Raw genomic sequence first — 14,257 nt, forward strand, 5'->3', positions numbered from 1 at the left:
AAAGAAACAAATAAAAATAAGATGATGCAGAAAAAGTAAACTCAGTAGTTGCATTTATAGACTTGGTTTCCTAAATTGTTTGTTATTGAATGCTACCATTGGTCAACTGAGTCTTTTTCATTTTTGCCTTTAAAATAAAGCAATTGGGGGTTTTTGGCCTGTGCATGATACTTGTAGTCTATAGTAAAACTGAATAGAGCTTTTTTCTTAGTTACCATTGTTAAATAACAAAATATAGGTTTATGCGTATAATAAAGTACTGTATTCAAAGGAGCTTTTATGATCTTACTTGCCATAAATACCTATCACAGTCTAATACACAGGTGTAATTTAGTTATTTCTGTTTGCAATGGTAACAAACCTACATTAATGATAAACACTAATAGCAAAAGACCAGTCCTTATCACTAGATTTTAAATAATCTTGTGATGATCTGAATTCATTTCTGTCCAGCAAATTAGATCCGTTGTATCTTTTTTTTCTGTGATGCTGTTGGGACACGTAGATGAATGAGCATCGTATCCTAGTTCTCATGCAGTCACCCAAAAAAGCTATCAAAGGAACTGTGCCCTGACATTTTGATTTTTGCTTCTAGACTATCCAAATGATTTATCTTGTACTAAATATTATCAAATGTTTGCCATATTACGAATATAGTGATTTGCGTTTGAAATTCAATATTTTTTCATTTAACTTTTTAGGAATCGTTCAGCTAATTTACCATCAATGGCTATGTTACCGAAACGAAGACGAAGGATGTGGTTATAGGTTCTCTAGCCGCGCTTTATTCTCAGTAATATAAAAATAAAAATAAAAATTCTTCTTGTTGTCCTCTTTACATCTTTCCAACAGTACATTCGTCTGTGGTTTAGAGAGCTGGTGGCAGGGATGGGTCTTTAAAAGAAGCCTCTGTACCATGGGAGGGGAACCATCACATCCTTAGTCTTCGTTTCAGCAACATAGTCATTTTTTTTTTTTTTGTTAAAAAAAATATCAGTTCCGTATCAAGTATCAAGTTGATGAAAGAAGTTATACATTTACCAAATCATAAATCTGATGAAAAAATATATACAATGATCAAAGAATGGGAAACAGTTGGTTGATCTTACCAACATATTAAACATTCTATAAACTAACCTAACGCGTACGCAAATCTTTCTCCTTAGGCAGATCATGAAAAAAAGCGGTTGTTTTTTCCCTCTGTGCAATTGACAAGAAATCCCCCATTATTTTTGGTTTCATTTTTTAACTGATACATGGTGTCATAGATTTATAAATATTCAAAAAACAGTCGGTGCGTGCAAGGGATGATATAAAATTTAAATACTCCCAAGCAGAGATTGATTACATTGTAAAATATGCTTCGTGTTTATTACAAAGCATGTTTTCTATGTATGACCTACTCCCAATTAATTGGTATGATATAGCAAAAGCAAATAACCATGAATGTATGTTTAACTTTTGTCTATGATAATAGGAACATCAATAAAAAAAATCATTTTCTATCACGCGCAACAAAAACAAACCAATTAAAAATTGCTCACTGTCAAATAGGTGCGTCTAATAACCACGCGTTTTGTCTACATTGCAACTAGCACATCACTTGGTGATTCAAGTGATGCAGATTTCTGAGTTGGCTGTCCATGCTTTCAGGACATCTGCGTGGCTTCACAGGCTTTGTTCACTATCTGTAGACTGGGAGGAATGCTCTCTAAGTGTGGCTACTCAGACAAATACCTATGCCGTTGCTAGTTGGTATCGAACCAAAAGTTATTTTGAAGTAGTTGACGAGGATGGACTCTGATAGTACTTGACATTGGCAAAGTGATGCCTACCTGGGCTTAGAATTTTATGGAGTCCTTTGTCTTGGACTAATCTCATTATTTAGGGTTTATCACGATGGAATGGGCCAAAGACTACGCCTAATTCGTCACAGCATTGCTCTCAGAATGGAACACGCCTTTATACTTGAATAAAAAGAAAAATGCTTTCAATATATCCAAGAGTTACATGGCCGGTTTACGCGTTTTGACTTTTTGTATTGAGTGTTGTCAAAAGTGTACCTATGCAAAAATTGATTTGAACTATGAAGACAAGCTTATTTTTATATTTTTTATTTTTTATTTTTTTTTTTCTCTTTCTTGAAATGCAAATGGACCAACTAAGCATTACAGATTTAGAAAATGTAAAGTTATACAATTTTGTTTTTTGTTTTTTTTTGTTTACTTATCTTTAAGCAACACAATAGCTCATTGCACATTTCTACAACACGAGTAATGCTACTGCAGCTAAACAGATTCAAGAGCAACTTCAGATAATACAAAGGCAGCCTTATGCATGGGATTTGGCATCACAATTATTAGCTTCAGAGGTAATCAATGTTTATTTTTAAAGAGATTGTCTGTTAAACATGGCTAGCAGTCAGATCACTGTAGGTTTTTTGGAGCCCACACCTTTCAAATAAAGATATCTCGCGACTGGCAAGTAGTGATAAGTTTCATATATTTAGTGATATTCAACTTTTTAGAAACAGGGAGACGTTACCAGAAGACAAGATAGAGTGGCTAAGAAACGAACTTTTAGGATGGGTCGTTCGTTTGTGTACTGGACCCGCGTTTATAACAACTAAACTCTATACAGCTGTAATTTGGTGACACTCGTGACATATATACGCGTTGAGTGATATGATGTAGAAAAGCTTTCTGACACTTTTTTATATATATACTTGTAGCTTATTGCGTATGCATTTTATACTGTGCCTAGTCATTGGACAAGCTTCATACCAGAGACGATCAAGGTATTGCAAATGGGAGCTCAGATGTATCAGATACCTACAGACACAATAAATATGGCAATACTTGAATTCTGTACTCTAGTGCCAGAGGAAGTGAGTAATGCACATTTGCTCGGAGGAAGAAAGTGAGTGACAGATAAAGAGAGAAAAACAAAATTGTATGTTGATTTGATGTAGGCTACAATTAATTGGTGAATTGAAGGAAAGCGTTCCTCTTGTTTTGGCTCAGTTGTCCAACTTGATCTTTTCAGAAAATGAAACCGTACGATCTAAAGTACTTCGATGCTTACAGAGCTGGGTACAATATGGTATTAATCTAGAGTAAGATTTAGAAGAAGAAGAAAAAGTGCTACGGTCGCTGATTGCCAACCCCTTTTAGAGATACATATCCATTATTACAAAGAACTATGGCCATGCTGGGAGATGAACAAGTATTTGAACAGGCAGTGGATGTATTATTAGAATCTATGCAGCAGAATGCGTGGAGTAAATATCATACTTTACGAAACGACTTACTTTTATGTTTTACGAGCCATGAGATGAAGGCAAAGTTCAGTTTGAGTATATCAGGTGAGATGTCCACACATTTACTCAACTGCAAGCTATTCTCTTATTTTATACATAGACGACGACGAGGAAACAGCAAGGCTATTGGCTAAATTGTTCTCCACTTATGGAGAGACATATACAGACTATATAGCCAAGGAGCTAGTTGACCCCAACATCCAGTCATTGATGAGCATGATTATGCGATTAACAGGATTTGAAGGCTACTTTCCTGCAGATCAAGAGGTATCAGAGATTCCACTAAATTTTTGGTATATACTGCAAGAGACCCTTCATGACGAAAGTGTATTACCGCCTCCCAAGGATAACCCAAAGCTATGGAACTGCGCACAATCTGCAATTGCAATGTACCGAGAGCTTGTAGTTATTCTTATAAAGAACGCACGGTATCCAGATGATGACACATGGAACTCATGGAATAAAGGTAACCTTTTTTTTAGATCATAACGTATGTTCATACTTTGTATATAGATACCAAGGACAAGTTTAAAATATGGAGAAGAGATTTGGGTGATGTGATGATTAATCCTTATTATGTGTTAAGAGGAGACATGCTTGCTATCTTGTTAGAATATGCTTCAAGTATACTTGATCAATGGGCTTTTCTTCCTACAGCATCTCAAGTAAGTTGTAATCATAAGAGATTCATCTATCTTTCTTAACCCTCATCTGAAAAGGAATTAGAAGCAGCTCTGTTTTCCTTAAAGAGCATATCTGAAGAAGTATCTCATGATGAAAATGAACACGTTCCTAGATTCTTTGATGTCTTGGCAAGATTGCCTAATGAATGTCATATCCGTTTGAAGAATACGGTACTCTTGCTATTAGGTTCATTATCTGAATGGCTCAAATTGCATCCAGTATTCCTCGGATCCGTCATGAATTATATTGTTCCATGCTTGAGTGACACGAGACTAGCGCAGTCAGCGAGTACATCATTTGCTGACATTTGTGACACGTGTCGCGAATCCTTGGTAGCTGAATTAAGTGATCTGATGCAAGTGTATGCCGCTATGGCCAATTCCCATATCAAGGTAATATCTCACATTGTTTAATCAAAAGCACATGGTCTCATACCTTGTTGGTGCAGCCGCCCATATTACAAAAAGTAGTAGAGTCTGTAGCTGACGTCATTCAAGTACTTCCACCGGAAAGAGCTATTGCACCTTTGATGGTATGTATACTAAAAGCAAGATATAGTATATATTTATATATTTACTGACGACTTAGATATTAGTCATTGACAGGAGACATCCTCCAAGGAATTGCAGTCGCGCTCAATTCCACAGATAATCAAGAGATAATACGAGAGAGACTACTTGAACAGCTTCAGTATTTATCTGCATGCTGCCGAGGTATTCAATCACCAAATGATGACTACCAGTCGCTGAATGAGCGAATGTCAGTGTATGACGCTTTTGCAAGCGGACAATTGGCGAGTATGTACGCCAGCATAGAGGGGTTTAACGAGATGATCTATGCGATCCGAGAATCATCCATGAGGATTGCACAAACATGGGCAAATGATGAAAAAATTGCGAAAGGATTGTCTCATTTTCTTGATATGGGCATGAAGTCAACGAGTCCATTGATGAGTTTAAGGTTTGAAGACCTTGCCGCTCTGGTTGAGTCTGCGTATCAGACAGCTCCTTATTCATGCTGGCTGGACACGGCCTCTTTGATCATGAATGTGTACGGAGGACAAGATTATCATCGACTTCGAGATTTGTTGGGCACATTAACGAACAAGACATTTGAGTTTATCCATGGAGCTGAAGCAATGGAGCAATATCCCGATATAGTAGACAGCTACTTTAGCTTACTTTCTAGAACCATTCGACGATGCCCACTGGCATTTTATGAATTACCAAGAGAGATGATTCATATTATTTTTATGTTTGTTATCGCTGGTATGGGACTACAAGAGAGATTAGCATTGAAGGCAGCCTTGAACTTTGTGGCAAGTATATAAATAATTATTCGTATGAACGAGACTCATTCTGTAAAGTAGGCTGACTTTGTAAGCCAAGAGTTGGATGAGACTAAAGCCAAGGCAGTGGATGAAATAATGATGACTATGGGAATACAAATAATGGAACAATTATTGATGGTAAACAATTATTATTATTATTATTATTATTATTGTGATTAATGGTACCCAAGGGAATTGGTGGTCGTGTGCCTAGATCTTTTTCAGGTCCGCTGGTGGATACATTATATAAAATGATTGGTAGATACTTGGAACCTAGTAGACAATGGCTTCAAACACTTTTGGCCAATGTAAGTATAAATGAAAATAGGTGATTCATATCAATTGATTCCTTTTCTTAGGACCAGTTTCCTTCAGTGATGGTGTCAAAAAGTGATAAGGAGATGTTTCTTAAAGGAGTGCTCGGGTAAGTTTGAAGGTGGTGTTACATGAGTATATATGATTTTAATATTTCACGGAGTAGAACAAGATCTTTAAAGAGATTTAAGGAAAATGTGAATACATTTTCAATCAAATGCCGTGGATTAGGTAACGCTAGCTTTGGTAAAGTATAAGCTTTTGTTACTTTTTGAAAGAGAAAGAGTAAGCAAAAAAAAAAAAACGTGAACCCATCTTCTATGTTGCATGTGTTACCATCAAAAATTATATTTTATAATTTTATATTCCTCTTCTTTCTTTCTTTCTTTCTCTCTCTCTCTTTTCTTGTTCTCCTTATTTTTTTGGTGTATATATATATATTACATGTGTAATGCCTTCACCTGTTGGTAAAGATAAATTGAATGATAATCATTCAGCAAATAAACAATGGATACCACAATATAACCCAATTCAACTGGCTGCGATATCCAATTTTAAATTGGCACAACTTACTTTTGCTCCACCTGATTTACATTCATTAAGAAAGACGGCTGTCATCAAGAACATGTTGGAATATGTCTATTCAAATACGCCTTCTGACTGGTTACAACAGATGACTCGTTGGCAATTCTTTACACCAGAGTAAAAATACATGGATGAACAAAGCTATTAAAAAGCTAACTTGTATATGTAGATCACTTGAAGAAATGACACAGGAAGGTTTAGAAGAGATATTTGCTCAATATGCACAAACAATAGAAACATTTAGACCTGTAAAACAACAACCAGACTACTATCCACCTACAAGTTTCTATCATTCTACGATGGGTGATGTCAATGGTCAAGAAGAAGACGATGAAGAAAATGATGACGATGGACAAGGTGACGAGTTATGGATAGCAGAGGATGAACAAGCATCAATAAATGCAGAAGAAGAAAAGAGAAAAACAACCCGATCGTCCGGATCATCTTGTTCTTCCATCTTTTCACAACCTAATGCAGCTATTTCCGCTGAATCTTTTGAAGCACGAGGTTCATCTCCTTTAATCGATAAACCACTACCAGCTAGTCCCGACGAAAAGCAAGCAAGAAGGAAGAGTGGATTCAACGGAAATAAGAACAGACTTAGTTGGACAAGTGATACAGGCATTACCTCAAGTGTTGTTTCTCAAAATTTGGCAAACGAAATTATGAGTTTATTTGATATGGATTTCGCCGTAGATATCAAAATTGATACAGCGCCTAAATTACCTGAATTACCTTTTAAACCGAAACAACAAAAACGCCGCTCTTCGTATGATATGCTCAATAGCTTGCTGCCTGCGTTTGAAAAGATTGCTTTTGAGAATTCAAATGAAAAAGCAAATTTGGATGAAACTCTGTCAAACAATGAACGACAGCCACAAGAACAAAGACAGCCTTTGGTCATACAGTCTGTACCTAAGCGATCTTCTTCATTAAGACATCGTCAAGAACACGATATGATAAAGCGCCAGCCTATTAAAGAATCGTCCTCATTACCACCACCACCTCAACCACCTGCTCATCAGGAGTTTCCTGAGAAAGGACTCGCCCGAAAGACATCGTTACTCAAGTTAGCTTCCTTTGTTACAGGTAACAAAAAAGGTCAACCCGAGTTTGTGATGATGCATCAAAACAAGAGTGACCCAACTGCTAATCGTCGAGTCGAAAGCACTTCCACATTGGATTCGTGGTCATCAGAAGAAAGGATATCTATAAGGGATAAACCATTACCTGAACCACCCGTTGAAAACACCAATACAAAGAAATATCTTAAAGCCCATTCAACAAAAAAGAAGAGAAAATCAGCAGTGGTGATGGAAAAGACAATGTCGAAACACAAAGCATTTCAATCGATCTATGATGAAGATAATAATAGTAGTTTACCACCAAAGGGATTAAATCGATCAAAATCAGCATTCATAAAATTAGGTGGTAATAAGAAACAAGTAAGGAGGGTATCATCTGCAAAGAATCTTACGACTTATAAAGATGATCATGGCTTTGTCAAAAGAATGGCATCCCTCATGAAACGTACAACCAAACCTGTTGAGGCATAAATTATTATACATATACCCCCCTTTTCTTAAAATGTGTGTACTTTACCATATAAAATATTCCACTCCCCCCCCCTCTCCTTTTTTTATATACATTTGTTTATTTCATGTAGACATGGAATGATTATACACCCATAAAAATGGATTTGTTTATACCAGATTTTCACTACACTTGACATACGAACTTTTTTAAAATATGTATTCCGCTGTCAGGCGATAAATAAGTGCACACATGACCTTGTTACTACCTTCTACTACTGGCTTTTAACATCAATTGAGAAGGGCGAAAGCTTAAATTAGATGATCATTCCAAAAAAGCTTTTTTTGATAAAATTAGACATTATAAGTTTTGTTTATATGATACAGTAACTTTTAAGCAAGTTTGCAATTTAGTCTAAGGTAATGGGTCTTGTTAAAAGACATTGACTTTTATTACCAAGAGACCATTAAATGCAAATTCGGATTTCAAGCTGTAAAATTGACTGTAGAAGAGCAAAAGAAGAAGACTGCTGATATCCTTGATTATGACATTGCCTGTGGTATGCTAAAGAAGACTGAAGATAATCTGTCTCAGTATAGATCCTTTACACATGATATATTATATTATGATATTGAAGTTTAAAACGGTTACATTTATCGTTGCTCATGCCCTGACTCCTCCAAGCTCTGTAAACATATTTTCCTTATCAGTCGTATATTTCAAGTACCTTTTACAGAACGTTCAAGAATGCATGTAACTCCTGTTACAGATGAGAATACCGCCTTGTCTAATACGTTGAAGAAATGCCAAACACTACCTTGGTAATATTCAAAGCACTAGTAACATGAACGAGAGAAACCTGCGCTTTAGTGAATTCATCAACGAAGGAGAAAAATATTGGCAGGTAATAAACAAGCTATGGAAATAAAAGTCTGCTTCGTTAGCCCAGAAAGTGCAAGCTAAATAAAATGTCTTTATTGGTAAACACTTTGAAAGAAGCAGCCACTGCAACGTATGACGTTGGATAATCTTCTTACACACTTCCACCAAGACAGCAGTGATTTTTTAATTAGTAAACGTTTCCCTTTTTTCACAATTGATATAATAAACACTTTAAAAAAAAAAAAAGTCTACTGCACTTAATTCATTAACCTTTGCTTCAAGAGTATTCACAAAAAAGCTAAATATTTCCAAGTACTTTTCAATATCGGATATGGCTGCTAAAATCTTGGTAACTTTAAAGTCACTCCATTTAATTCTAATCGGACTTCAGATGTGGTATGACTTTTATAAGAAACAGCTTCATTGATCTTTGCGCAGCAATCAGTCTCTTCAGGAAGTGAAGATTGCTAGAAGCCTCTGGTTCTATGATTTGTTTGACATGAATTCTACACTTTATCATTGACCTTGTTTGCTGAATGAACAGAATGAGAGGATGTTCAAATGTATCGTCACAATGTGTGTGTGCATGACTATCAGAAAGGCTTTATTGAAGGAATGATATGAAAATCCCGCTACATAAGCCATGATAACGAGTAATAAAATTGAAATAGAAACTTCTTATTTCTACTTTCTACATCCTTTTAGTATATGCTTTCACAGCATAGAATGGAGGATAGTTTAACCTTGTTTTTTTTTTTCTTCCTAAACATCCAACAACGCACAGGCTCAGGAGAGAGAAAATGTGACACCAAATAATTGGACAGGTTGCCTATATTTTCTTCTTGTAACCTCTTCTTGAACTTAAATATAAAAGGTGCATCATCCTTTATATAAACAAAAAAAGACAGCTATTCTGTTATGGATTAATACTTTGTAAATTGATAAATACTTTAGAAGGCTTGACTCTCTCATATCCGATAATAGAATAACTCCGCATATTGCGCCGCCTGCTAAACAGATTAAAAAGGGCTTATTTTTCAGGGTCACAAGTATATGTTATGCAACAAATGTACAAAACACTATCTCCTTCTTTTCTCCCCCTTTTTTTCTTTTATTTCTCTCTCTCTTTTTCTCTTTCTTTCTCTCTATCTCTCTTTTTTTAACTTCTTGTCGTTAGACTAATGAATAGATTACCTTCTGAGTTTCTATATCAACTATCAAACTATTTAACTTTACAAGATTGTTATAATTGTCTAGCTGTTTGTAAATTTTGGAGGAATGCATTCAAGAGAATACTGTATCGAGTAGTTCATATCTACTCGGATCAACAGCTTCAACAGTTTATGGAAGCGGTTAAATATAACGGACAGCTCGTCAAAGAGATTTACCTGCATAATAATATCCAATATAACGAAACAATGGACTATTTAGAAGATTTAGATGATCCACACTACATTAATCATATCCACTTATCCCAAACTCACTTTGAATCACTAAGCATGTACTGTCCTCAATTGGAAGTGCTCCAATTTGACAAGCATCAATGGAATCATCTAACATTATCAAATGTTATTTCCAACTGGGACCATATCTCAAGCTTACCGCCTATACAGCATCAATTACTACCTCATTTTTTCCCTTTATTTAAATCTCCTTATTTGACTCATCTAAATATAGACTTTACTTTTGATCCAATAGAAAATGACTCTAGTCATTTTACCTCTTTACTAAATCAAGTATCCAGCCTGCAACATCTAACTTTGGAAATATTCTATAAACAACAACAACACCAAATAATGGATTCAGCTCCGTTAAACATTTCTAGTTTGCTACAGCAAATTCACAGAGCTTTACCCAACCTCAAATCACTCGAGTTCGTATGCACAAATCCACCAAGACATGAGCCTCCTGCTGCCGTGTATGAATCAAACAATATCCTAGCCAGCTTTAAAGAAAAATCATCATTAAAATCGCTCACTGTTCAGGGCCACATTGATTCGATCAAATGGTTTGCATTCATTTACGAAAACTATCCCGAGCTTGAAGAACTCAAGATCATTCAGATGGCAACGAGTCGATTTGGCACTAAATGGATGTGGCAGCAAGCCCTTGTCGACCTTATACGTAATTTACGTCGTATGAAATCCTTGACGATCGGTGGAAGAAATGCACCGCAGCTGCTCTCTAAGGGCTTAGCACTAGAGCTCAAGAGCCCGACATGTGCAGTAGAGAATCTATATATTGATTTCAAGACCTATCAAGCTATCGAATCCTGTCAGTTTTTATTGATCATTGCTGCCTTTGGCTTAAAACAGCTCAAATTCTTGCGGTTACGTGTGTGGGAACAGACACCTGGATGGTCTGGTGTGACCTTCAACTTGTTTCAGTGTCGACAATTAGTCTCGCTCGAACTCTCATTGTCCAAGGGCCTAATGGATCAATATCCATTTACCCCCTTTTTGATTGACAATTTTTTAGAAAACATGCCTCAGCTTGAAGAACTCACGCTAGTCGGTGCAGAGATTCAGGTCTTATACAAGCACCTGGAGGATTTAGATATCAAGGCTGTCTTCTCACTACATTCACTCACTCTAATCCAGTCAAGAGTACAGAACCATCCAACGGTGTTTTCTTACCTTAGCAAATGCTGTCCGCGCTTAAACCAGCTCTGCTTTAGAAGATGCGAGGTCACAAAGAACGCAAAGCAGCTGACATTTTCTCCTTCGCCTGCGTGCATTACCAATGACTGTACCCTAGATATGCCATGCACTCGATTCGAAAAGATTTATCTCAGCTCCTTCTTGATTTACACTGGCACAGTAGAAACCATTGAATACATTGGCATCAGAATACTGAGCTCGCTGGCGAGTTCGGAAAATGACAAGATCGCTTGGTGCCGTATCGCCGGACTCGGTGGATCATTTATTTACCCTCAGTATACCACAGTAGAAGATGCTGATGTGCTCAGTGAACTGCAGAATTTATACCAAAACTCAGATATCATGCCTGGAAACTATGTTCCATCCATTGGCATCATCACCATTCGCTGCAAATCAGTGAGTGACATTTATTTGGACAACGTAAAGATACCAAGAAGGAGTTTTTATTCTTTTTGTGTGTAATAAAAAAGCCTCCCAGTGTATTATGCTTGCTTGTTTTAGCAAATGACAGACTCAAAAGATTTATTATCTGGTAGCTTGATCTTGTAATGTGCTGGTACAACATACATCGAGCCTTTGCAGTTAGGTTCAGTCCAGATTGCACAGTGGCTACTGCCACCATTACGAGCCTCACTTGCTTTGATACCCTTGGGAATACTTGAACATTTATGATATGCGCCAAGGGAACCCGTTTGTGATTTACCATCAACATTATATAGGGTTAAACCCTCATTGGAACCAAACAGAGCAAACACGCTTATTGGTAAGGCAATCAGTAAAAAGATAAATTTCATAAAGATCATTAAGACAAATAAAAAAGAAGAGATTTATTTCATGAAGAAGGGGTTTATTTTATCTATGCATGGGTTTACTTTATGATTTAATTTGATGAGAGTCTATTACGATTTTTGGTGCCCTGTAAAATCGCAGCATCAAGCTAGAACAAACCACGGTAATACTTGAAGCCACCATGGCGATACCCGCGATGTAGGGTGGTAATCCTTGTCCGGCAATAGGGTAAAAAATACCTGCGGCAACAGGGATAGCTACCACATTATAGATAAAGGCCCACAAAAAGTTCAATCTGATACGATGTACAACAGTACGGGATATATCATACATTGTGAGAAGATCCATGAGATTATCTTTGATAAGGACAATACTTGCTGCTTCAATAGCAATGTCCGTTGCGGAACCAACAGAGATACTATATAAAAGGTTAATTAAACAAGAAATGAAAGTAACAGGACAAACCTACCCAACATCCGATTGTGCCAAAGCAGGGGAGTCATTAATACCATCACCGACCATCGCGACAACGGCCGGCTTTGTTGGCCTTCCATGTTTTTTCCAAATGTGCTTCGTGCTATCCACCGAGCCTTCTCGAATACCGCGCCTTTGCAAATTACGGATCTTGTCCGCCTTTTGTTCCGGTTTGACACCTGCTAGCACGAATTCACTGGGTATACCCAACTTTGCGCCAATCACACGACCTGTACGCTCGTTGTCGCCTGTTATCATCCAGACATCAATATTTCGTTTTCTTAATTCAGCCACAACCGCAGGGGCTTCAGGTCTTGGTATATCAGCAATAGCGAGTTGGGATATCATTAGTGTCTTTGAAGCAGTACAGCATACTGAGTTGGTACTACACCGACACACCGCACATGCACAGGCATTATTACATCCTTCACGGTGACTATCGAGTTGTTCATCGTCTTCAGAGCCATTCATAATGGGTGATGCAGCTACAAGTACAATGGACTGACCCAGATCTTGCCATTCGGTTAACAACTGAGTGCACATCTTGGCTTGCCTAGCGTTTTGATATCTTGCATGATTTTCATCCATCCATTCTTGATTTCCCAAGTACACATTGAGAGCACGCGTCTGTTTGAGCTGTCCAGGAAGACAGTCGGAAATATCTTCAGAGACAGTCATGGTAGCCAGTAAACCTCGGCCAGGTACCTCTTGTACATTAGTAATTGTCACGCCTTCAAAAGGATCTGATCTGTCTGTATCACTTGTCTCGCCGTTCTCATAATTGATGTCACTGAGCTCACTGTCTAGTACTTTAGGATTGCTTTCTAATTTGTAAATTATGGATCGCGCCTTCTTTTCAATTGCCTTTGAGAGTGGATGGCTACTTGCTGAACTGACACGACCCAAAATCTTCCAGACCCCGATACGCTGAGCATTTTCGTCTGTATGTCCCGTACGATCAATCCAACTGTTTGTCACCACAGGCTTGCCCATGGTCAGGGTACCTGTCTTGTCAAAAGCAATCGTGGTGATACGGTTGGCCATTTCCAAGGCATAGCCTCCGCCTTTGACAAGTACACCATAATGAGCAGCAACTCCCGTTCCAACCATGACAGCTATATACAACAATGGAAGAATCAGTTTGAATTGCTTATAAAAAAAAAAGAAACATTTTTCTTTTTACCTGTTGGACTGGCCAAGCCTAGACCACAAGGACAGGCAATGACAAGCACAGATACAGCTAGCATTACAGAAAAGATGGTCTTGCTTTCGCCCTCAGGCACCCATGCGTCAGGATACAGGTTCTTTACACTAGCTATTTCCCAAACAATAAACACAATGATAGCCAATGCAATGACAATAGGAACAAACACGCTAGAAATGCTATCTGCCAGCTGCTCAATGGGCGCCTTTGGAGAAGCCTGTGCATCTTGAACAAGCTGAATGATACGAGAAAGGGTAGTGTCTGAACCTACACGGATGGCACGGATGTAGATGGGTGCATTCAAGTTGATCGTGGCAGAGATGACGGTATCACCTTCCTTCTTGTTTACAGGCACAGATTCACCTGTGATCATGGATTCGTCAGTAGAAGAAGAGCCTTTCCATACTTTTCCGTCACATGGAATACGTCCACCAGCGTTCACTTTTAAAATGTCGCCAACTGACGAATAGGATGAGTATATT

The 14,257-nt window shown here is 37.6% G+C and overlaps 4 protein-coding genes across 4 annotated transcripts in view; 3 read left to right on the plus strand and 1 right to left on the minus strand.

The window, feature by feature from the left end:
* The first annotated feature begins 2,140 nt into the window (after nt 1-2,140).
* Nucleotides 2,141-6,048, plus strand: RHIMIDRAFT_254423 (ARM repeat-containing protein). The gene is made up of 16 exons (XM_023611091.1): nt 2,141-2,185; nt 2,249-2,371; nt 2,422-2,480; nt 2,534-2,642; nt 2,732-2,919; nt 2,972-3,115; nt 3,174-3,364; nt 3,420-3,785; nt 3,833-3,984; nt 4,039-4,395; nt 4,452-4,535; nt 4,599-5,321; nt 5,373-5,471; nt 5,525-5,641; nt 5,693-5,757; nt 5,815-6,048. The coding sequence occupies exons 1-16, from the start codon at nt 2,147-2,149 to the stop codon at nt 5,903-5,905; spliced, it is 2,907 nt and encodes a 968-aa protein (XP_023471335.1). The 5' UTR covers nt 2,141-2,146; the 3' UTR covers nt 5,906-6,048.
* A 51-nt stretch (nt 6,049-6,099) lies between these two features.
* Nucleotides 6,100-7,789, plus strand: RHIMIDRAFT_233052 (uncharacterized protein; the record flags this gene model as incomplete). The annotated part of the gene is made up of 2 exons (XM_023607877.1): nt 6,100-6,350; nt 6,403-7,789. 2 exons carry the CDS (start codon nt 6,100-6,102, stop codon nt 7,787-7,789), a joined length of 1,638 nt encoding a protein of 545 aa, XP_023471336.1.
* Nucleotides 7,790-9,829: 2,040 nt separating this feature from the next.
* Nucleotides 9,830-11,770, plus strand: RHIMIDRAFT_233053 (uncharacterized protein; the record flags this gene model as incomplete). The annotated part of the gene is made up of 1 exon (XM_023607878.1): nt 9,830-11,770. The coding sequence occupies one exon, from the start codon at nt 9,830-9,832 to the stop codon at nt 11,768-11,770; it is 1,941 nt and encodes a 646-aa protein (XP_023471337.1).
* A 418-nt stretch (nt 11,771-12,188) lies between these two features.
* The window catches only part of RHIMIDRAFT_310290 (heavy metal translocatin), a gene marked incomplete at its 3' end in the record, with an annotated part of 4,913 nt that continues 2,844 nt past the window's right edge, over nt 12,189-14,257 (minus strand). Inside the window, exons 3-7 of the mRNA XM_023614645.1 lie at nt 13,755-14,234; nt 12,567-13,686; nt 12,429-12,515; nt 12,257-12,392; nt 12,189-12,224 (exon numbers count right to left, since the gene is read on the minus strand). Of these exons, the coding sequence (XP_023471338.1) occupies nt 12,189-12,224; nt 12,257-12,392; nt 12,429-12,515; nt 12,567-13,686; nt 13,755-14,234 (1,859 nt within the window). The remainder of the gene's footprint in view (nt 12,225-12,256; nt 12,393-12,428; nt 12,516-12,566; nt 13,687-13,754; nt 14,235-14,257) is intronic.

The sequence above is a fragment of the Rhizopus microsporus genome, assembly GCF_002708625.1.
Source record: "Rhizopus microsporus ATCC 52813 unplaced genomic scaffold scaffold_1, whole genome shotgun sequence".
NCBI classification, from domain to species: domain Eukaryota; kingdom Fungi; phylum Mucoromycota; class Mucoromycetes; order Mucorales; family Rhizopodaceae; genus Rhizopus; species Rhizopus microsporus.

Bases quoted from the DNA above. Each gene is read 5' to 3' on its own strand.
- RHIMIDRAFT_254423 (XM_023611091.1), top strand. From the start codon at position 2,147: ATGCAAATGGACCAACTAAGCATTACAGATTTAGAAAAT. The intron at 2,372-2,421 runs GTAATCAATGTT...CATGGCTAGCAG, and splicing joins CACAATTATTAGCTTCAGAG to TCAGATCACTGTAGGTTTTT. The intron at 5,758-5,814 runs GTAAGTTTGAAG...TTCACGGAGTAG, and splicing joins TTTCTTAAAGGAGTGCTCGG to AACAAGATCTTTAAAGAGAT.